This window comes from Hylobates moloch, unplaced genomic scaffold, assembly GCF_009828535.3.
Source record: "Hylobates moloch isolate HMO894 unplaced genomic scaffold, HMol_V3 SCAFFOLD_13, whole genome shotgun sequence".
NCBI lineage: Eukaryota > Metazoa > Chordata > Mammalia > Primates > Hylobatidae > Hylobates > Hylobates moloch.
In genome coordinates, this window is record NW_026652288.1 from 35,447,347 (window position 1) to 35,470,909 (window position 23,563).

The window sequence follows — 23,563 nt, forward strand, 5'->3', positions numbered from 1 at the left end:
GGGTACAAATCCCGGCTCTTCCATGGACTCACCATGACACCCTGGGAAGGGGGCTCCTCCTGTCTGAGCCTTATTTCCTCCTCTGGGTCATAACTACTACCTCATAGGGGTCAGGAAAAGGGGAAGGGGAAATACAAAACTCAGTGTCACCTGACAAATGGCCATGCCCTTTCCTGTTGCTCTTCTCCTCTCTGACTCCTGCCCATCCTCTAGGTTCCAGGTCTTTTAAGCTTTTATATTTGTAGAGGATTTTTTCCCAACGCACTGTCAATATTCATTGACTATTTGGATCCTCACCACTACCTTGTAAAGGAGGAATTATTATCTTGAGTTTACAGAAGTGGAAACTGAGGCTTTGAAGACTTAAGTACTCTGCCTCAGGTGCTTGTCCCTATGCAGGATCCATTTAAGTCATTCATTTCACCTGTCTGTTGAGCACCCACTATGTGCCCAGCGTTTTTTGGGCACTAAAGATGTAGCAGGCAGCAGAACCAGCACAGCATACTTTCATGGAGTTGACAACTAGAGAAGATGCAGATCTTTAAGTGTAAATGTCAATCGAATACAAAATCAGAAACTGATAAGTCCATCCCAAAGAATAGACTAGAATAGGGAGCCAGGAGAGAGGGCAAGGTATTTAAGCCAAACCTTAAAAGATGAGTAGGATTTAATGGGGCAAAAAGCACAGGAACAGTGTTCCAGGCAGAGGGAATGGCACATGCAAAGGGCCTGCGGTTGCAAAGAGCATGGTTTAAAGAACAGAGAGGAGACAGCATGGCTTGGAGCAGGGTAGGCAAAGAGGAGAGTGATGGGGGAAGAGGTGAGAGGTGTCAGCAGGGGTGAGATGACATAGGACTTTATAGGTTGGGTTAAGGCGATTGAGTTTTATTCCCAAATGCATGGGAAGCCCCTGGAGAATCTTAAGCAAGGGAGTGAGACCACCTGGTTACGTTTTAGAAAGACCCTCTATGGGGGCCAGGGGGAGACGAGACTATCTGAGACAGGCATGGAGGAAGGGACACCTTCGGGGAGGAGACCACTGAAGTCACTCAGGCCAGAGGTGGTGGTGGCCTGGACTGCAGTGGGAGGAGTGGAGGAACCAGAGAGCACTTTTGGAATTGGTGACAATATCAAGGCTCAAAGAAGTGGAGAGAAGAGAGTGAGAGTCTGACCCTTCCAAACCTGAGCTTTTCCTCTTGCCAGGTCAGGTGCTACTTTTTCCCTAGGAGGCTGTGGGAAGCCTCCATGAGGCAGGTGCCTGGGTTGCTTCTATTTAATGTTCTCCATGTGAACCCTAAAGTGCTTGGTTGGCACTGAGAAGTTTGTTGCCAGAATGGGATCTTGCACAGATGTGAATGAGGGGCCTTCCCTTAGGAGACTCCACGGAGGAGGTGAGCACTGAGTAAGGTGGTGTAGGGAGCGAGTAGATTTGAAGGTGTTGGCTCCCCTCAAAGCTGGTCTTTGTGTATGAGCTTGGAGAATCTGCTAGGGCCCACAAAGTGGAGTTGGGGAGCATTGTGCAATCTGCATCCCAGAGTTGTTGTGACTCAAGGTGGGCAGGTGATGTGAAGGCACTCAGTGAATGGTTCATACTGGCAGAATGCCATAACTGGGGACAGGGATGGGAGATACATGGATGTCTCAGACAGCAAAGCCCAGGTCCAGGGCCAGTGTTTCTGCTGATCCAATGGGACAAGGTGGGCAAGGGTTTAAGGGAGAGGAAGAGAACAGTGGATGGCAATGTGGACTTTGGAGTCCAGCTGCCTGGGTGCCAGTCCTGGTTCCATCTGTGTCTCCAGCCAAATGATTTAACTTTGCTGCGCATCAGTGTTTTCCTCTGTAAAATGGGGATGTTAACAATGCCTTTTTGTAGAGTATTGAGAAGATTCAGTGAGAAAATGCTTCTAAATATTAATAGTAGTTGGAGGGCCTCTCTTTAACGTGTCTAAAGCAGAACTCTTTTTTTCTTTTTTCTTTTTTTTTTTTTGAGATGGAGTCTCACTCTGTCGCCCAGGCTGCAGTGCAGTGGCGCAATCTCGGCTCATTGCAAGCTCCACCTCCTGGGAAGCAGAACTCTTTTTTTCTGAGACAGAGTCTCGCTTTGTCACCCAGGCTGGAGTGCAGTGGCGCAATCTCAGCTCACTGCAACTTCTGCCTCCCGGGTTTAAGTGATTCTCCTGCCTCAGCCTCCCGAGTAGCTGGGATTACAGGTGTGTGCCACCATGCCCAGCTAATTTTGGTATTTTTAGTAGAGACAGGTTTCACTATGTTGGTCAGGCTGGTCTCGAACTCCTGACCTCAAGCAATCCACCCGCCTTGGCCTCCCAGAGTGCTGGGATTACAGGCATGAGCCACTGCGCCCGGCTAAAGCAGAACTCTTGATTCCCTTTCCCAAGCTTTTCCAGGAGCTTGTGTCCATCTCAGTAAATGGTTGTCACAACAACAACCTAGACTTCTTCCTTGATCCCTCACTTTCCTTCAAATGTCCAGAGCTCGGAGTTTGCTTTAACGATGACAGGCACTGTGTCTCATGTGATCTGGGCCAATACAGTTCTGTTAAGTTAAACTCCTCTGAATCAATGTAGAGCACCTTCTGTAGGCAGGGCCCTCTGTGGATGCTGCTCAGGGTCTGCACAGTCCTGAGAGAGGCACAGAGAGGTTGAGTGGCTTGCTCAAATTCGCACAGCTAGGACTCAGCAGTCTTTGCAGAGGCTGAGAGAGGCCAAGGCCACTTCTAATTCTTGAGCCTCCTAGTGTACTAAGAACGAAGGAATACTGAAATGGGTTTACAGACCTGTGCTTTTAGCAATGGCAACAATAAAATACCACATTAACTGATATTTATAAGGTCATTTCAGGATTTATTAAAACAAAATTCATAGTGTCTTACAGGTGGTGTGGTCTGGCAGTGTCATTCAACTATAAAGTAGAAAATACACATCTTGTTTTAATTTCATCCCCTCAGGAATGTGACACATGGGCCAAGTGACACATAGGCCACACCTAGCCCTGCAGCTGGGACCTAACTACCTATTTATGTGACTCCAAAGTTGACACCTTTTCAGCCATCCTCAGTTGCTTTTGCAGAAATGCAAGAGGCCCAGGATCTCACAGACTTTGGAGGAAGAGAAATGTGCATGTGATCAGTGTAACAGCAAGGCCTGGGGCAAGGGGAGCTGGGCTCTGGAATCGGCCTGCCCACGACTGACTCTGGGCAAGTCCTTGCCCTCTCTGACCCACCTTGGGGTGCTCCTCTGAAAAGGGGGTGGATAATAACAGCCGCTACTTTAGTGGATTGTTGGGAAGATGCCAAAAGATGATGCAAGGAATGCATGTAACATATGCCTGCACAGAGCAGGTGCCATGTAGCTGCTCTTGTTACTTAGTAGAATAGTGGGATAGTCTAGGGGCCTGGGACATTGAGGCTTGAGAGCTCCTCAGGAGCATGGCCAAGCTGAGCCACCCTGTGTCCCCAGCTCCTGGCACAAGGTCTGGCACAGTGGGCCCTCCCTGAAGATGTGGAACTGAATTGTGTGGAAGAGGCTCTTGCCCAGGCTGAGCAGGAGTGGAGCACCAGGGAAGGACAGGGGAGCTGAGTGGAGGGCCTGGCCTTTGCCTTCTTCTCCCGCCTTGTGAGGCCAGGTGGGTGCTCCCATTAGCTCCCTTTTGCAGGGTGTGGAGGTCATTGCCCCTTTGTCAGCTTCTTCTTCAATAAATCAATACCAAGCACCTCCTGGGTTGCGGGTGCTGGAGACACAGCAGTGAACAGGACAGACACAGGCTAGTATGATTATTATCATGGTTCTAATCTGAATGGTGAATGTGGGTTCACATTAACTCATTATTAAAAATAAGTAAAACAATAAGTGAATGGATAGAGAAAGAGGGCTCTGTCCAGCCCAGTGATGGGAGTATGCCGTGAACTAAGGATTATGATTAATCCAATTTTGTGCACCTGGGATCCTTCTAAAAGACAGGATGAGACACACATGCTCCTTGTGCTGGCATAGACGTTCAGTCTGGGGGAAAAGAGGTAATAAACAAGCACGTGACACGAGGCTTGAAGGTGAGACAGCAAAAAGTGCTAGAAGGAAGTGCAACCTGGTAGAGGACATAGTGATGAGAAGTGCCATGTGAGGCAGGATGTCAAAAGGCCTCTCTGTGGAGGGGGTGTTTAAGTGTAATTCTGGAATAAGTAAGGGGACGAGCCTTAGGAACACCTGGGGAAGGACTGCACCGGGCAGGAGGAAAGGCAAGAGCAAAAGTCCTGAGACAAGAAGAAGCGCGGGCGTGGATTGCAAGAACAGAAAGGCAGACAGCTTGGAGGAAGTGAATGAAGGGGGTGGGGAGAGAGGAGTTGAGGCAGGCAGGGGCCCTTCAGAATGAAGCATCTTGAAGCTGGCTCGCTTTGCTGGCCTTCTCTGTGGCCTCCCAGGCTTGGGTCGTAAGTACCCTGGACAGCGGCCTTGGCCCTCCCGAGCGCTTGCCGTGATGAACACACAACTTATATTAAGTCTGTTTCTGGGCAGTGAAATGGGAATAGGGAAACAGATGATATCGCAATGATTGGCCACTGCCCACAGGAAGCGCACAGTCATTGGACAAGACGTTAATGTACAGTTTAATGAATTTTTTCTTTTTTTTTGAGGCAGCATCTTGCTGTTTTGCCCAGGGTGGAGTGCAGCAGTGTGATCTCGGCTCACTGCAACCTCCACCCCCCAGGTTCAAGCCTCAGCCTCCTGAGTAGCTGGGATTACAAGCATGCACTACCACACCCAGCTAATTTTTTTGTATTTTTAGCAGAGACAGGATTTCACCATGTTGGCCAGGCTGGTCTCAAACTCCTGGCCTCAAGTGATCCAGCCTCAGTCTCCCAAAGTGCTGAGATTACAGGCATGAACCACCACACCTAGCCAGTTTAATGAATCTTGATTGAGTGAACATCTGTGCATTCACCACTTGGGTGGAGATGTCAAAGGCACCCAGAAACCCCACCCCGTGTGTCCCTTTCCAAACATACTCCTTCCTCTCTGCTGGAGGTAACTACAATTCTCACTTTTGAGATAACCATTTATTTGATTTTCTACATGTGTATCATTTAATATGTTCTAATTTTAATTAAAAAAATGAGTACAGGCCAGGCACAGTGGCTCATGCCTATAACCCCAGCACGTAGGGAGACTGAGGAGGAAGGATCACTTGAGCCCAGGAGTTCAAGACCAGCCCATGCAACATGTTGAAATCCTATCTCTACCAAAAAGTACAAAAATTAGCCAGGTGTGGTAGCATGTGCCTGTGGTCCCAGCTACTCAGGAGGCTGAGGTAGGAGGATTGCTTGCTGGGAGGTGGCGGTTGCAGTAAGCTGAGATCGCACCACTGCACTCCAGCCTGGTCAACAGAGTGAGACAACCCTGTCTCAAAAACAAAAACAAAAACAAACAAAAAACCCCCCAAGCCCCAAACCCCCACCAAAAAACAAGTACAGTCTCATTATTAAAACTAAAGTGATGGCCGGGCACGGTGGCTCATGCCTGTAATCCCAGCACTTTGGGAGGCCGAGGCAGGAGGATCACGAGGTCAGGAGATTGAGACTATCCTGGCTAACACAGTGAAACCCCATCTCTACTGAAAATACAAAAAATTAGCCTGGTGTGGTGGCATGTGCCTGTAATCCCAGCTACTCGGGAGGCTGAGGCAGGAGAATCCCTTGAACCCAGGAGGCAGAGGTTGCAGTGAGCCAAGATCATGCCACTGCACTCCAGCCTGGGTGACAGAGTGAGACTCTGTCTCAAAACAAACAAACAAGCCAAAACTGAAGTTATTACAAAAGAGTTTATAATTAATTACCTTCCAGACCATTTTTTTCTGCATTTGCTTAATACTTGTGCACCCATAGAAAAGATATAGTTTTAAAAAATAGATGTATATGTTTTACATCAATGATATCCAATTGTATAAATTGTTCTGCAACTTGCTTTTTCACTCAGCAGTGTCTTGGAGAACTTTTCATGTCTGCGTCCATAGATCAGTCTCATTCTCTTTCATAACTGCATAGTATTCCTGAGTATGAATGTATTATAATTTACTTAGCAACTGTCCTGTCAGTGGCATCTAGACTGTTTCTTATTTTTCTCAACCTCAAATCTTGATGTAGTTAGTGAACATGTTTGTTCTTAGGGCATGGTGGCAAGTATTATATTTAAGATTAATTAAGTTCCTGGCCAGGCGTGGTGGCTCTTGCCTGTAATCCCAGCACTTTGGGAGGCCAAGGCAGGCGGATCACTTGAGGTTGGGAGTTTGAGACCAGCCTGACCAACATGGAGAAACCCCATCTCTACTAAAAATACAAAATTAGCTGGGCGTGGTGGCACATGCCTGTAATCCCAGCTACTCAGGAGGCTGAGGCAGGAGAATCGCTTGAACTCAGGAGGCAGAGATTGCAGTGAGCCGAGATTGTGCCATTGCACTCCAGCCTGGGCAACAAGAGCAAGACTCTGTCTCAAAAAAAAAAAAAAGGTTAATTAAGTTCCTGTCAGCCAATGTTACTGCCCCCATTTCACAGATGAGGAGCCTGAGGCTGAGAGAGGGAAGTCACCTGCCCAGGGTCACACAGCAAATGAATGGAGGAACCAGATTCCAAACCCTCATCTGATTGACTCCCAAACTAGTCATTATGTGCACCTGTATAGATGGTTAACCATCTGCAGGGCAGTTGTCCTCACCCAACAAACATTCCTGGAGCCTCGGCTAAATGCAGGCCCAGTGCTAGGCGCTGAGTCTACAAGAACATGTCAAACTGAGCCCTCTTCTCAAGGAGCTCAGAGTCTGTAGGGACAGCCTCATTGGGAAGTGATTCAGTGCAGTACAATTAGTGCTAAAGCCCAGGGATACTGCCTGGAGCTGTGGCAAGACTGAGGTCAGGGAAGGCTTCCAGAGAGAGGAGATTTGAGCAGAGGCTGTTGTGTACAGAATTTGTGGCAGACAAAGCAGGCCTGAGGGATGGGACACATAGGGGAGCCCAAGTTACTGAACAGAGGAGAAGGGTGAGCTCTGAGGGTGAGATAGCTGAGGAGGTTGAGAGGCACCATATCCACTTGGGTTTGGAGAGCCAGCCTTGGATTTTATTCTGTGGACCATGGGTGCCTGGAAGGATTTATTGATTCAACAAGTAAGGTTCAAGCATCAATTATATGTCAGGCACTGTTAAAGCACCAAGAATACCACAGTGAACAAGACAGAAAAGGACACCTGTCTTCAGAAAGCTTACATTTTAGAGGGTGAAAGAGACAGTAAAGCAAATAGGCGGCAATTGAATTTCAGAGTGCTCTGAAGGAAATAAAACTGGGAATGGAGCGGAGCGTGACTAGGGAGGGTTTCTCTGAGGATTGGCCTTTGAGCAGAGTCTTGAAGGATGAGAGGAAGGGGAGGAGGTGGGGAACAGCATTCAAGGGGGCTGGCAAGGTTGAAGGCCCCATATTGGGGACAAATTAGCTTCCTCCAGTGTGGCTGGGGTATGGTACTCCCGTGGCCAGTGGGGAAGTCCTGTAGGGCCCTGGAGGCCACAGTAAGGGTACTGGGTTTGTCCTGGGGGCAGCAGGACTGGAGGGCTCTGGACCAAGGCCATGGGCTCTTGCTTTTCAGCCTTTGGACAGCTCCCTGCGCTGGGGTGACAGCGGCGGCCTCTGAGCCTGCAGAGTTGGTGCTGCACCAGTGGGAGCTAGAGAACAGGAAGTGCACATGTGGGCTGTGGAAAGCCTGGGGGCAGCAGCAGGGGGCTAGGGGCTCCTCGGTCAAGGGCGGAGCCTCATTGAGGAAGACCCAGGGCCAGGCGCCTGCTCCCACAGGTCATTCAGAGACCGTGGTGAGCACATGGCAGTGGATGCCAAGGGATCCTGTTCCCGGGGGATCTGCAGTCTGAGTGAGACTCACACAAGCCAGGTTGAGGAGCAGTGAGCTCAACAAAACAGCTGAAGCACAAGCTTTGGGGTCAACAAGCCTCTGGGTTCACCCCAGCCTCATTGTGTGACTGTGGGCCTCAGCGTCCTCATCTTTAAAGTGAGGATGATAATGGTCTCTCCCTCATAAGATGACAGTGAGGAGTAAGTGAGTTGCTGAGTATACCCAGCCAGGGCCTCCTTAGAGTAGGTTGGCCATGCTTTACCTCCCTATTTGTCAGTGGCCAGTTGAGCCGTCAGTCTATCTCACCTGTTCTTGTTTCTTTCAAGCTATAGAATGTTAGAGCTGGGGCTGGGCCACGGTGGCTCATGCCTGTAATTCCAGCACTTTGGGAGGCTGAGGTGGGTGGATCACTTGAGGTCAGGAGTTTGAGATCAGCCTGGCCAACATGGTGAAACCCTATCTCTACTAAAAATACAAAAATTAGCTGGGCACGGTGGCGCATGGTTGTATTCCCAGCTACTCAGGAGGCTGAGGCAAGAGAATCACTTGAACCCAGGAGGTGGAGGTTGCAGTGAGCCAAAAAAATAAAATAAAATAAAATAAAAGAATGTTCAAGCTGGAAGAAGTCTTAGAGTGCTTCTCCAGCCCATCTCAGACATATATCTGGGGAAACTGAGGTCCAGGGAGTTCAAGGGGCTGGCCCTAGGTCACTAGAGGGCAAATTTCAGAACAGGGACTGGTTGGTCTTCCTTTATTTGTTTGTTTGTTTTTGACAGACAGAGTCTCGCTCTGTCACCCAGGCTGAAGTAGAGTGGTGTGATCTCGGCTCACTGCAATCTCTGCCTCCTGGGTTCAAGCTATTCTCCTGCCTCAGTTTCTCAAGTAGCTGGGACTACAGGCATGCGCCATCATGCCCAGCTAATTTTTGTATTTTTTAGTAGAGATGGGGTTTCACTATATGTTAGCCAGGCTGGTCTTGAACTCCTGACCTCAGGTGATCCACCCTCATCGACCTCGCAAAGTGCTGGGATTACAGGTATGAGCCACCACACCCGGCCAGTTAGTCTTCTTTTATCTTCTTTGAGCCACATCACAGTGCTTCTTTTCTTACATGAGGCGAACTGGGAATTCTGGTGGATGTGGAAAATTCACTGTGGTGGGGAGATATGATGAGGCATGTTTGTGTCCATGTGAATTTGTTAAGCATCTGCTGACTTCCTGGTCCACAGACCTTACTTCTTGGAAGATGCTGCTTCCTGACTTTCCCCCTGGAACTGACCCAAGTGTCTTCCCTCTGCTTCCCTTCTCATTGTCTTTCAGTGATGGCCTCACATCCACCCAGCCACCCCAGCCCAGCACCCACTTCTCATATCCTGTTCCTGTAGACTCCAGCTTAAATATGTATCCTCATCCTAATCCTTATGGCTCCTTTCTCCCCTGCTGCCTTGGACCAGTGTCCCAGCCTCCCCACTGGTCATCCTGTCTCCAGATTCCATGCTACCAGCCTGTCCCCGAATTTGTCCCCAGTAGAACTTCCTTACACAGAATGCTTCTGTGCAGAAGCCTTCCACCTGCAACTTCAAATCCAACCTCAAAGGAACTTGAGGACAAACTTGGGAAAGCCGAGTTTGTCCCCACCTTGGGGTCTTCAACCTTGGCAACTCCCTTGAATGCTGTTTCCCACCTCCTGCCCTTCCTCTCATCCTTCAGGACCTCAGGTCCTACCCTGATCTTTCTTACCCGAGCTTAAGCTCTTCCACCTGCCCCAATCTTCTGTGGCAGGAAAGATACTTTAACGTACCTGGACCTCATTCTTGACTTCTCCATGACTCCCATGCCCCACATTCAGCCAATCACCAATTATTGCTTCCTGTCATCATCACCTGATAGTGATGTGGAACTCATCAGCTTCCTCATGCTGACCCCCACACCCCATCCTCTGGTTCTTCACTGCGGCCTCCAAAGCAGCCAGGATTGTCACAAAAGTGTTCATAGAACCATGCCACTCCCCTGCTTGAAACCTTCTCAGGTGTCCCACTGTTCTTGAAGTCCCAAATTCTTACCTTGGCCTGCAAGGCCCTGTGCGGTCTGGCCCTGGCCGCCTCTCCACCTCACACCTCGTCTCCTATCTTCTCTTCTTTGTTCACTCTGCTCCAGCTCTATAGGCCTCCTTTCCGATCCTGGAATTGCCACACTGTTTGCTGCCATGGGGCCATTGCCTCCTCTGTTCCCATTGCCTGGAGTGTCTTCCTTCACATTCTTTGCCTCGAGAATACTGTGTCTAATTGCTATGTAAATGTCACTTCGTTGGGACAGTTTTCTGCAACATGCCATCCTTTGTTTACATCCGATATCCTCCTTCTACTTTTTTTAAGAGTCAGGGTCTCTCTCTGTCACCCAGGCTGGAGTGCAGTGGCATGATCGTAGCTCACTGCAGCCTCGACCTCAAGCAGTCTTCCCGCCTCAGCCTCTCGAGTAGCTGGGACTACAGATGCACACCACCACACCCAGCTAAGTAAAAGCAATTGTTTTTGTAGAGATGAGGTCTCGATATGTTGTCCAGACTGGTCTCAAACTCCTGGTGTCAAGCGACTCTCCCACCTCAGCCTCTCAGAGTGCCAGGATTACAGGTGTGAGCCACCATGCCCAGCCCCTCCTCTACCTATTCTAGAAATCACTTTTCCTAACTTAGAATTACATATTTATTTGATGGCTTTTTATTTTTTATTTTATTTATTTATTTATTTATTTATTTATTTTAGAGATTGAATCTTGCTCTGTCACTCAGGCTGGAGTGCAGTGGCACCATCATAGCTCATTGCAGCCTTGAACTCCTGGGCTCAAGTGATCCTCCTGCTTTACCCTCCAGAGGAGCTGGGACTTCAGGGGTATGCCACCACGCCCTGCTAGTTGATAACTTTTAAAACTTATTTCTCCCCCAAAGACTATAAGCTCTATGGGTTGCTTTTAACCACTGTATTCTCTGAGCTTAGCAATGGCTTGGCATATAATAGCATTTATTGGATATTTATTGAGTGACAAATTACCAAGGTATTTTTATCCACTCTAGTCTTCCTCTCAGACTATTAGCTCCTTGAGGTCAGATTTTAGATCTAGCTCACCTCTGGGTCCTCAGCTCCTGGCACAGGGCTTGGCACTGAGGGACATGAGGAAATGTTTGAATTGAAGGAAATGGGGAAGGGTTGGCTCACCTTCAGCCAGGAGCTGATGGGATCAGGAGTCCAGTGCATTGCCGAATATCAAGAACTGACTCGAAGGCTGTGGGCGTTGGGCTGTGAGCTGCAGAGGTATTCCAGGGTTGCTGACTGGACAAGGAGTGGCTGGCTGTTGCTGTTGTCTCCTGAAGGATGGGGAGCATTTCATGCCTCCAAGAAGGAGCTCCATGGCTCAGTACAGAGAGATCAAGCTGTCAGGGGTACAGACCTGGGCTTGAATCCTGACTCCACCACTCATGCTGTGTGACTTGGGGCAGGAGACTTCACCTTTCTGAGGCTCAATTTGTTAGTATGAGGATGATAGCAGACCTTTACCTCCTCAGACTGTCATGAGGACTTAGCAATAATGTATTGGTTCAAATAGCACAGAGTAGGCTGGGCGCAGTGGCTCACGATTGTAATCTCAGCACTTTGGGAGGCTGAAGCGGGTGGATGGCTTTGAGCCCAGGAGTTCTGAGACCAGCCTGGGCAACATGGCAAAAACCATGTCTCTACTAAAAATGCAAAACTAGCTGGGTATGGTGGTGCACGCCTGTGGTCCCAGCTATCTGGGAGGCTGAGGTGGGAGGATGGCATGAGCCTGGGAGGCAGAGTTTGCAGTGAGCCAAGATCGTGCCACTGCACTCCAGCCTGAGTGACAGAGCCAGACAGTCTCAAAAAAAAAAAAAAAAAAAAGAAAGCATAGACAGCAATGCTGTGGTGGCTGCTGCTGCTAATGAAGACAAAGAGGAAGATATATTTTAAGTCCCTGAACGCTGGATACTCCTAAACAGAACTTGACTTTGACTTAGGGCTGCTGGAGAAGCAAAGGGGCACTTCGGGTCTAGAGGGCAAAGCAGGTGTGTAAACAGGAAATAGGCTTGAGGTCATGTCTGTAATCCCAGCACTTTGGGAGGCTGAGGTGGGTGGATCACATGATCTCAGGAGTTTGGCCAACATGGTGAAACCCCGTCTCTCCTAAAAATACAAAAATTAGCCTGGCCTGGTGGTGTGCACCTGTAATCCCGGCTACTCGGGAGGCTGAGGAGGCATGAGATGCGCTTGAACCCAGGAGGCAGAGGTTGCAGTGAGCCGGGATTGTGCCTTTGCACTCCAGCCTGAGCGACAGAGTGAGACTGTCTCAAAGAAAAAAAAAAAGAGCCTGGACTTTAAAAATAAAGCTAAAGCTTAATTTAATTTTTTTAAAAAGGGGAAATAGGCTTGAGCCTAGAAGCCAGGAAAGTGGGCAAGAGTGGCAAGCAGTATCTAGGGTGGGCCAGAGCTGAGGCTGGGCATGGTTTGAGGGTCTCTGAGGCCCACTGGGGAACCACATGGCCCTGCAGCAGGAGCAGACACACATCTCTTTGTGTATGTGTTTGTCTGCCACCCCTATCATCCTGTTTTCTTACTTCTTTGGGTCCCTAAGTTAGCTTTCCCTAACCCCCCAGAGGCTGCCCCTGGCCCGGGTGCTGCTGAAGCCCCATGTGCTTAGATGCAGCAAGGAGACTGGGCAGAGGGAGGTGGGTATCATTAAGTCTTGGGCCCAAGTTCATCTCCTGGCCCAGCCATGGACTCAGAGTATGGCCTGAGGCTTGGTCTCCCTGTCTCCTGCCAAACTAGGGGTCTGAGGGGCCTCTCTGAGCTCCCACATGCTACAGCCCTACAGATGAGGGCAGTGCCTGTGGGGAAAGAACCCTTGGGTTCCCTCACAGAGCAAGGATGATGCTGGGGGCTGAGTAGAGAGATCGCCAAAGCAGCAGGCATTCAGAGACAGGCTGGGGAACTGAGCCACAGAGAGGGTCCCCAGGGGTGGCCAAGAGGAAGAGGCCACGGCTGGGGGGCCCTGAGGGGTGAAGAATCTCGCTCTGCTGTCCCCGGTGGGCTGGCTGCTCCCCCTCACCACTCCCCGCCAGGCCCCCGGGGGACCTCGCTCTAATAATGTATTTGATCGACTCGCCGGCCGCGTACAAGCGATTATTGTCTTGTCGGGAGTCAAACGTATCGATCCGGCGAGAAATATGAGCGGAGCAATGGGGCCCGCGTGTCAGTTACCAGCCCCTCTGGCCCTGGGGAGCCCCCTACGTCTCCTTTAATTACCGCTCAGCCCTGAGCCCAGCCTGGCCTCCCCTGTGCTGCCTCCCTCCCAGCTCCCTGCACCTCAAGTGGCCCCCACTGCTCCCCAGCTCCCATGCCCTACCTGCCTCGTTCAGCATGGCTCGAGGACTCTTCTGTGGCAACGAGGCCACCATCTCCCCCTGCCTGAGCCTCCCCATTCCAGCTGCCAGTTTGTTCCAAACTCTGCCCCTCTATCCTCTCTCAGGCAGGCCCATCCTCCTTCAAGATCCCTTCACCAGGCCCAGCTCTGGTCTGAGGCACTGAGAATGGAGCCAGCACCGGAGGCGAGAGGTGTGGGGTCGTTTCATCTTTCAGGGAGCGTATACAGCCTTCCCTGGCTGCAGGACTGAACTGCAGACCTGGCCACACTGGAAGTGGGTGGTCCTTCTCTGCTGGCTCTAGGGGGCTGGAATGGGGTCACATCCAAAAGCGTGCTCCTGACATGGATGATGTTGAATCTGTCCAGAGTGGAGCATAAGGGTGGCTGGTGAGGTTTTGCACCCCCTCATAATGTCCTATAGCCCCATTTCCAAGCCCCACAAAACAAATCCTAACTGAAAACAAAGCTTACTGCGTAAATGTCGCTTTGAGACAAGGCTCCAGTATCCACCGCCACCAGGCTGCTGTTGGGAAGACCCTCATGTATAGAAATCCTGTGGCCAGTTGCTGTGTGGTCTGTGGATCTCCTCTGTGAAATGGCCTTTACAATACGGGATGCTGTGGAGTGTAGATGCCGGGCAACGGTCCCCTCTCGTGTGCATATATGAGAACTGCCAGTCCTTCCTGTTGTGCCCACCTGCCTGCCTGGGCGTGTCTGGGTGCACAGGGCACGTGTGCAGTCAGGGGAAGGCACTCCTGTAGTTCTGCCTCTAGTATGCCCTTTCTGAGTGTGCCCGTGTGTGAGTGGGTGCGAGTGGCCAGGAAGTATGCTTGGGCCCACATGTGTAGAAGTGCCCTTGTGCCCATGGGTCCATGTGAGGGAGTAGAGGAGGTATCAGTATATGGGAGTGACTATCGTCAGCAGGGATGGCTGGTGTTAGGGCCCGTGCACATAGATGTGTTCATGCACGTCTATATGTGCACACGTGTGTGTGTGTGAAGTGCTGGCGTCCATCTGTAGAAATACTTGTGTGTGTGAGGGTGAGTCCAGGCGTCTGTGCATGCACCTGTGGTTTAGGGGGCCTCCCAGCCATGGGGCGCAGGATGTCCTGCGGGGCCCAGGCGGGCATGTGGGGTGTCTGGAGACGCCAGGCAGCCCCACAGCCTCAGACCTCGGGCACCAAGAGGAAGAGGGCAGCGGACTCAGGCGCGCCTTTGTCTGAGCTGCGGTGCGCCGGGAGTCCTGCGCCTTTGTGTGACCCTCGCAGGTGTGCGCGCGGGGGTGTTGGGAGGGTGTTGGGGAGGAGAGCGGAGGGAGGGGCTCCCTCCTCCGCAGCCGGCCCCGCCCTCCGGCCCATTGGCTGGGCGCTGCCTCCCTCTGGCGGGCGCGGAAGGAAGCGCTGAACTGGGAGCGCCGCAGCGCGAAAAGCCAGCCGGCAGCCCGGGGACCTGGTGCTCCCCTCCACCGGAGCCGCCTCGGGCGCCCGCATTTGACCGGCGACTTATTGTAGCCCCAGGCCAAGTCCCCGACCCACCGTCCCCACTACCACTGCCCACGGGCACCACTTCCTCTCAATGGTGGCACCCAACAGCTCACCTGCAGATAGGCGCAGGGCTTGCTTGATCTTCCCTGCCGCGGCGTGCTTTTAAGCTTCAACGCTTCTTGGCTCTGGGCCCTTGGAAAAGCTACTGCTCACCTCTCTGATCCTCAGTCTTTTCATCTGTAAAATGGGGCAAGTGAAAGTGACCACCACATTGGAGATGGCACCTGTCAAGAGTGAGGCACAGCGTCAGGCATCGGCAAAGCCCTCTCTCCAATAAGCTGCTGGCTAGTGTTTTATTGTTGTTACTGTTATGGACCCACCTTCTCTCCCAGACCCCCATTCCCTGTCCCAGATTTGTTTGCCTCCATGGGGGCGATAGAAGTCGGGGGGCAACTGTTGCAGGCACCTCCTGGATCGCAGCTGTAGGAGTCGGCTCTTCTAGCCTGCTTATCTTCTGCCCCACTAGCCCCCACCCCCCCAACACACACACATGATTTGGGGTGGGCTGGGCTGCCGGGGCGGGTCTGTGGGCCAGGGTATTTTCCCTTCTCAAGGGGGCGGACCGGCCCTGTGGTTTCCTCCCTGAGTGACTTCCGGCAGGGAGGGCTCGGCCCCCAGAGAGGGTGGGGAGATGACACAGTTGTTCCCCCAGCCCTGGCGGGGCGGGCAGCATGGTTCACTCCAGCATGGGGGCTCCAGGTAAGGGGGCTGGTGCCTGCGCCACTGCTCAGAGGACAGGCAGCACATTTAGGTTTGCTCTGCGGGCCCTCCCTGCCCCTCCTCCTCAGCTGTCTCCATTGTCCTTCTCCTCTGTACTCTAGCAACTCCCTCTCTCCCATGCCGGGTCCCCCCAACCCCCACAGCTCCTCTTTGCCCTCCCTTTCCACATCAGGCACTGGAACTTCCAACCCATTCTCTTCTCTGTTGCCCTGTTCCGAAGGGTCTGGGGATGGGAGAGAGGGAGCTGGGTGTTGGTAGCAGGCCCTCATGTGGAGAACCAGTGAGGTTCTCCACATGACATGGGCGATCCTTGGATAAGGGCTGCAAAGGGGTTGGAATGCCAAGTTGCTGGACTTGGAGGATGTCATTCCCTTTTGAGTGTGTGTGCGCACATCTGGTACAGGTGTGCATGTGCATGTGTGTGTGCAGTAGTTCTGAGTGCTCTGAGTGGGACTGCTGTGTGCTTGTGAGTGTAGGGGGCTGTTGTGTGTGGCACTGTGGGGTGATGATTGCCTGGCTCACTTCTTCACTTCATTCACCTCAGATGTCACCTCCTTGGGGCAGCCTTCCCTGACCTCCCCATCTAAACTGGCACCGATCCTGTCACTCTCAGTCCCCTCACCCTGCTTTATCTTTTCTTCACGGCACTTATCACTGCTGGGAATTTCGTTATGCATTTGTTTGTGTGCTTATTAAATGCCTTCTCCACCAAATGTCAGTTGGCTGAGTGAGCATTGCGCGCCAGGCACTGTACAAGGTGATTTATAGCTGTTGGCTCATTTAGTAGAATGTGTACATGTCTGTATGGTGATGGCTATCACTCAGCAGTGTTGATGGGAGTCTTAAATGAGGTAATACATGTAGCATGCTTAGCACAGTGCCTGGAACATGGCAAGCACTCAGCCCTTCATGCCTGTTTCATTTGTGGCCGTGTAGGCATGACCATGGGCATGAGTCTTGGTTTGGTGGTGTGTGCTGTCCTATATGCGCCATTGTGTGCGGGCACCCCTGTGTCCTCCACCAACATGTATCTATTGAGTAGTTCTGTGTTGGGTGTTTGAAGTACAGTGGAAAGGGTAGCTCAGGTCTGTCCTCCTGGAGCTCCCGGTTTATTGGAGAAGACAGACCTGTCACCAATGACAGCACAGACAGGTCAGGGCTGGGATGAGGGAGGCCCAGGCAGAGGGGTCAGGGCTGGGATGGGGGGCACAGGCAGAGGGGTCAGGGCTGGGATGGGGGGCACAGGCAGAGGGGTCAGGGCTGGGATGAGGGAGGTCCAGGCAGAGGGGTCAGGGCTGGGATGGGGAGGCCCAGGCAGAGGGGTCAGGGCTGGGATAGGGGGACATAGGTAGAGGGGTTGGGCCAGGACGGGGAGGTATTAGGGGATTGTAGGAGCCCTGAAAACATGTGATTTAGTTGGTAGAGTATCAAGGAGGGCTTCCTGGAGGAAGGGGGTGTCTGAGCAGGGATACGAAGAATGAGTGGGTATGGGCAAGCAAAGGTGGTGAGGAGAGGGGTGGGATGAAGGGAATACTATTTGCAGGGTGACGTGTTTATTTGTTGAGGTGACTGTGTATGCAACTGTGTATATGTATGTGTGTCCATACAGTATAGACAGAGATCCAAGGTGTCTGCTCCCACTGACTCATTCCTCTCTGGGGTTAAATGGGGACCTCAGAGGTGCTGGGCAGTAGGCTAAACCCTTTACTTGGGATTTCTCACAGAACAGCCCAGTCTGGGAAGACTGGGGTGAATTTTCCCTGCCTGGACATGAATTAATACACTGTGTGGCTGTGGGCAGATCACTCACCCTGCCTGATCTCAGACTCCACACCTGTGAACTGGATTCAGAGGTCAGCCCTGGCCATCTTCCAGGATGAGGTGACTCTGGGTGTATGTGTGTGCACTTGTGCGTGTGTGTGTGACTCTGTGTGAGCATGTACATGTCTGGGTGTGTACCTCTGGCTGGACTGATGTGACTTGGTGTGAGAACGTGTGTAAGTACATGTGTGCGTACACATGTCTGAGTCTGTGAGTGACTGGGTGTAGTATGTAGGGGGAGGGTGTGTGTTTATCTGTGTTCAACTCCAGGTGTGTGAGTTTGTGTACTTCTTGTGTGTGTCTGGCTGGCTGTGTGTCACTCAGTGTGAGAGTGTGTGTAGGTGCATGTGTGTACACACGTCTAGGTGTGTGTTTTGCATATATACCCATGGCATCATATCTGGGCATGTGTCATATCTGCAAATCTGTTCACATTCCTGTCTGGAATCTGTGCACCTCCGTTTCTTGTAGTGTGTTGGCTGGGGCTTTGCCTGGCTGTGGCCATGGGGTGTGTACTTTTGGCAGCTCTTGCCTGCTGTCAGTGCAGCTGTGGGGCCACCTCTCTTGTTGTGTCTGCTGCCCGTATCTCCATCCCTCCCTCCTGACAGCTCAGAAATGTTCACTCCCTTGAGGCCACCCAGGGACAGCTGTGGGGTGGGGAGGGGTGAGGTGCTGCTTCTGGGGAGGACGGGGGCTCGGCCAGCTGGGCCCACAGAGGTTCCCGGCAGCACCAACCTGCCCACAGGGGCTCCCAGGCCATACCCCTAATTGAAGCAGGCTGCGGAGGCAGGGGACCCAGGGGACAGGACAAGTGGGGCCAGGAGGGGTGAGGGGCAGTCCTTGGGCCCTCTATATTTAGCCCCATTTTCGGTAAGTGCTAACGAGAAGCTGGCCTAAGTCTGCTAAAACTGGCGGGGGGAAATGCAGAGGAGAAGTGAAAGTCCGGGGAGGGAGGAGTGGGAGGGCGGACAGGACCCAGAGTCCCAGGCCTGGGGCAGTCGGGCAAGCGAGTGTGAGCTCAGGGCTGGGCAGCCCTGATTGAGGGGGCTCTGACCTGAGGAAGGTGGGATTCAAGGGGCAACATGGCTCCAAGGGGCCTGGTAGGGCTATGCATTGCTTTTTCTCTTTCAGTTCCCCTAAAATATTACACATTACCTATGATGAGGGGTGGGAATAGCCATACATAACCAACCAATTTTTTGTGTGTGAATGAGGCTTTGAGAGGGGCTTCTGAAGGTGCCAGGGGATGGAGCACATTAGAATCACCGGGAGGGGGCTAGGTGCAGTGGCTCATGCCTGTAATCCCAGCACTTTGGGAGGCTGAGGTGGGCGGATCACTTGAGGTCAGGAGTTCGAGACCAGCCTGCCCAACATGGCAAAACCCCGTCTCTAATAAAAATACAAAAATTAGCCGGGCATGGTGATGCATGCCTGTAATTGCAGCTACTCGGGAGGCTGAGGCAGGAGAATCGCTTGAACCCAGGAGGCAAAGGTTGCAGTGAGCCGAGATCATACCATTGCACTCCAGCCTGGGTGACAGAGTGAGACTCTGTCTAAAAAAAAAAAAAAAAAGGATCACCTGGAGGGGCTTTTAAATATCTGGATGCCCAACCAAGTCACACCCTGTACCACTGAAATCAGAGAGTCTAGGGTGGGAACAGGCATCAATATTTCTGTAGAGCTGAGTGACAGGCGATGGGCATCTCTGCCTGGGCTGAGGCTGAGGCTGAGGCTGAGCCATTTGATGGACCCTCCAAGTCCATGATTGCCGGTGCCCTGGAGTCCCTGTTAAGGCGTCATTTGGCTTTTAGTCCACGGTGGAAATGGAGCTCCCTGTTCATTCCTGGTAGAAGTGATCTGACCCTTCTCTCATATTGAGCTCTGATAGGGGAGGTGAAAAGAGAAAGGACAAAGGGCAGCAGTTGGCCATTTTGTTGTGGCCCAGCCAAGTGTGGGGCAGGGAGTATGCAGGGATATGTAGGAGTGGTTGGGAGAATTTAGGGAGAATAGGGTAACAGAATGGTGAAAAATTTCCCTCAAACCACTCTTGTCTTTCCAGCCACAGTCCCTGCAGAGGAAATCTTACCTTAAAGATTTAAGTTAGGGTTTCTTGGGGATGTTGGGTGACAGTAGAGATAGGGGTTTGTTTTAGACAGGATTGGGCCCTGGTCAGTTAGGGGATTCTTTAATGCATTCATTCATTCCAAAGACATACTCCTAGGCCTGTGCAGCAATGACTCCAGCCTGGGCTCCTGAGGAGCCCACAGTTGGGGTGGAGGTCTCTGTCCAAGATGATCAGGATGTGATGGAGAACAGTACAGGGGCAGTGAAGCCCAGAGGAGAGAGACCTGACCATCTGGGGAATCAGGGAGTACTTCACAGAGGAGGTGACTTTCGAGCTGGACCTTAAAGAGGAGCAAGAGTTTGCCAGTAGAGAAGGAAAGCGTCACCCAAGTGGGAGACGAGCAGAGGCAAAGGCCTGGGGGAGGGAGATCAGGACCTTGGGGCCACTGATCCACATGTCTTCTGCTGGGCAGTGTTTAGGAACCTGAGATCAGACCTGCCCTTGAAAAATTCCTAGTCTGATAGGGGAGACATACTGGGGCCCGGCTAGCTACTGTCAGCCTCTAAGACAGTGACAAGGGGAGGTGCTAGGGTATGGGGAGCTGGAGAGAGACCTGGCTGGGAGCTGGGAGCATCAAGATGGTGGTTTCATAGAAAACAGAGCTTATGGCCGGGCGTGGTGGCTCACGCCTGTAATCCTAGCACTTTGGGAGGCTGAGGCGGGCAGATCATGAGGTCAGGAGATTGAGACCATCCTGGCTAACACAGTGAAACCCCTTCTCTACCAAATATACAAAAATTAGCCAGTCGTGGTGGTGTGCACCTGTAATCCCAGCTATTTGGGAGCCTGAGGCAGGGGATTGCTTGAACCCGGGAGACCTCCGGAGCTTGCAGTGAGCCGAGATCCCACCACTGCACTCCAGCCTGGGCAACATAGCGAGACTCCATCTCAAAAAAAAAGAAAAAGAAAAGAAAACAGAGCTTATGCTGGGTTCTGAAGGATGAGTCGGGGGTCGCCAGGTGGACAGATTGGGGAGCAGTGTTCCAGGCAGAGGGAACAGCCCATGCCAAGGCCTCAGGAAATGTTTTAAATGGCAGAGTGCAGGCGTGGTGGCTCACACCTGTAATCCCAGAACTTTGGGAGGCCAAGGCATGAGGATCATTTGAGCTCACGAGTCTGAGACCAGCCTGGACCTGTCTGAGACCAGCCTGGACCCATTTGAGCCCACGAGTCTGAGATCAGCCTGGACCCATTTTTTTTAAGGAGACCCGTATCTATAAAAAAAATGTTTTTTTTTTTTTTAAATTAGCTGGATGTGGTGGTGCACACCTGTAGTCCCAGCTACTCAGGAGGCTGGGACGGGAGGATAGCTTGACCTCAGGAGGTCGAGGCGACAGTGAGCCGTGATTGTGCCACTGCATTCCACCCTGGCCGACAGAGCAAGACTCTTGTCTCAAAAAATAAATAAAATAAAATAAATAGCAGGGAGACAGTAGGACAGGGGTGGGAAGTAGTAGGAAACAGAGACTGCTGCAGAGAGGGACAGTCAGCAGTTACAACCTGTTCTGGGCTTGTGATGCTGGGGACCCAGTGATGAGTCAGACCAGGCCTGTCGCATTGGTCTTGTGGGGAAGGGACCTGGACACAGACAGCCACAACTGGGGCTCAGGGATGGGACAGCAGGAGGGCAGGGGCTGTGACAGGCTGTCTTAGTTTGCTAGGGCTTCCACAGCAAAGTACCACAGACTAGGTGGCTGAAATAAGAGAAATTCATTCTCACAATTATGGAGGCTGTAAGTTAGAGACGAGGATGTCAGCAGGGTTGGTCTCTTCCAAGGCCTCCCCTTGGCTTGTGGTCGGCTGGTCTTCTCCTGGGTCTTCATATGGTCTTCCCTCTGTTCCCGCCTGTGACCTAATTCCCTCTTTTTCTTCTTCTTCTTCTTCTTTTTTTTTTTTTTTTTTGAGACGGAGTCTTGCTCTGTCACTCAGGCTGTAGTGCAGTGGCGCGATCTCGGCTGCCTGCAACCTCTGCCTCCCAGGTTCTAGCGATTCTCCTACCTCAGCCTCCTGAGTAGCTGGGATTACAGGCACACACCACCACGCCTGGCTGATTTTTGTATTTTTAGTAGAGGTAGGATTTCACATTGTTGGTCAGGCTGATCTCGAACTCCTGAACTGGTGATCTGCCCACCTCGGCCTCCCAAAGTGCTGGGATTACAGGCATGAGCCACCGCGCCCGGCTCCCTCTTCTTATAAGGATGCCAGTCAGATTGCAGTAATGTCCACCCTAATGACCTTATTTTACCTTAATTACGTCTTTAAAGACCCTATCTCCAAATACAATTACATTTTGAGGTACCAGGAATTAGGACTTCAGTGTATGAATTTTGGGAGATGCAACTTAGCCCATAGCAGAGGCTAAGGATGCGTGTGGACTTCCTGGGCTGGCAATGGGGTCCGAGGCTGCCCTGATCTGTGGGCGGGAGAGGGATGCCCAGCTAGGTGGGAGTGTAGAACCTACACAGCCTGCTGTCAAGCAGACCCCCAAGCAGGGGGAGATGCTCAACGTGGTGAAGAGCACTGTGCATGAGCTGCAAGAGAAGAGTGGTACAGGGTGGTGGGCCAGCCCCTGGAGGCCAGGCCCCTCAGCCTGGTTGTTTATTTCTCCAGGAGATAGGGAGGAGCCAGGAAAGGATTGCCCTGAGGCAATGTGGAGCTCTGCTGAAGGGAAGGGGGCCAGAGGAGGCTGAGGCTGCAGTTTTAGGGATGCTAGGAGGGGTGGGATTTAGGACCAGGTTAGAGTTAGTGGTTGCCTGAAGTAGGGCTAAGGTCTGGGTGAATTAGAGCTAGGATCAGACAGGATTCCTGCTTTTACTGCTCCAAAGTCAGGACACACTTGCCGCCCAGCTCCCTTCTTGTCCTTCTTATATCTTGTATCAGTAGCCATTTAATGCCCTGTCCCCAGGGCCAGGAAACAGGACCTGAACTCTGGTAGCATCCTGGGCACCCAGTCTCCACCCCCACCCTCAACAGTCTACATCTTTTTTTTTTTTTTTTTTTTTTTTTTTGAGACAGAGTCTTGCTTTGTTATCCAAGCTGGAGTGCAGTGGTGCAGTCACGGCTCACTGTAGCCTCAACCTCCTGGGCTCAAGCGACCTTCCCATCTCAGCCTACTGAGTAGCTGGGACTGTAGGTGCCCACCACCATCATGCCCGGCCAACTTTTTTATTTTTTGGACAGACGAGGATTTCACTATGTTGCCCAGGCTGGTCTCAAACTCCTGGCCTCAGGTGATCTACCTGCCTCGGTGCAGTGTGCATCTTAATGGGACTGTGTGCTGGCTTTTTGCTTTTTAGCTTTTAAATGTTTTCTTGCTTGTGTATATAACATAATGTATATACAGTAAAGTGCTCAAATTTTAAGTGTATAGCTTGATGAATTTTTGCATATGTAAGGACCCTGTAACCACCAAACAAGATCTTTTCTCACTTGCTGCAGGCTTCCTCATGCCCTTTCCCAGTCAGTACCCCCAAGGTGCTCACTCATCTGACCGTGATCGTCTGCTATCAGCTTGCCTGTTTTTGAATTTCCTGTAATTGGAATCATAAATTATGTCTGCCTTTGTGTTTGGCATCTTTCATTCAGCCTCTTGTCTCCAAGCTTCGGCCATGTGTATGAAGCAGGAGTTTGTTCTTTTTCATTACTGTGGCGTATTTCATTGTATGGACATACCACATTTTATTTATCCATTCACCCGTTGATGGCCCCTTAGGCTGTTTCCAGTTTGAGGCCATTATGAAAAGACTGCAGAAGAATTATGCCCATGTCCTTTGATGGGCAGGACACGTGTTTCTTTTGGGCAGATGCCCAGGAGTGGATGTGCTACATCTTAGGGAGAGGGCATCTTTTCAGCTTTTCTGAATGGTGCTTGTATCAATTTACACTCCCACCAGCAATGCATGACCTGTCTTTTTAATTAGGAATTTAAAACTCAAGCAGCATTTCACATTGAATAATCCTCAATTGCAAGATTTCTAGACTTTTTTTTTTTTTTTTGCAGTTACTGAGTTCTTCCTATTTCCTAT

At 51.4% G+C, this 23,563-nt stretch overlaps 2 protein-coding genes and 1 long non-coding RNA gene across 7 annotated transcripts in view; 1 reads left to right on the forward strand and 2 right to left on the reverse strand.

The window, feature by feature from the left end:
- LOC116480610 (carcinoembryonic antigen-related cell adhesion molecule 1-like) overlaps window positions 1-23,563 on the reverse strand; it is a 1,172,951-nt gene that overhangs the window by 829,581 nt on the left and 319,807 nt on the right.
- LOC116480641 (uncharacterized) lies at window positions 10,900-15,324 on the reverse strand. The gene is made up of 3 exons (XR_004251337.1): window positions 15,193-15,324; window positions 14,926-15,049; window positions 10,900-11,326 (listed from the first exon to the last, which is right to left on the reverse strand). It is a non-coding gene; the product is annotated as an uncharacterized LOC116480641 (long non-coding RNA).
- POU2F2 (POU class 2 homeobox 2) overlaps window positions 15,514-23,563 on the forward strand; it is a 40,907-nt gene continuing 32,857 nt past the window's right edge. For all 5 annotated transcript variants that reach the window (XM_032172778.2, XM_058426549.1, XM_058426550.1 and 2 more), the window contains exon 1: window positions 15,514-15,571. In XM_032172778.2, coding sequence (XP_032028669.1) covers window positions 15,544-15,571 — 28 coding nt within the window. In that variant the 5' untranslated portion in view covers window positions 15,514-15,543. The remainder of the gene's footprint in view (window positions 15,572-23,563) is intronic.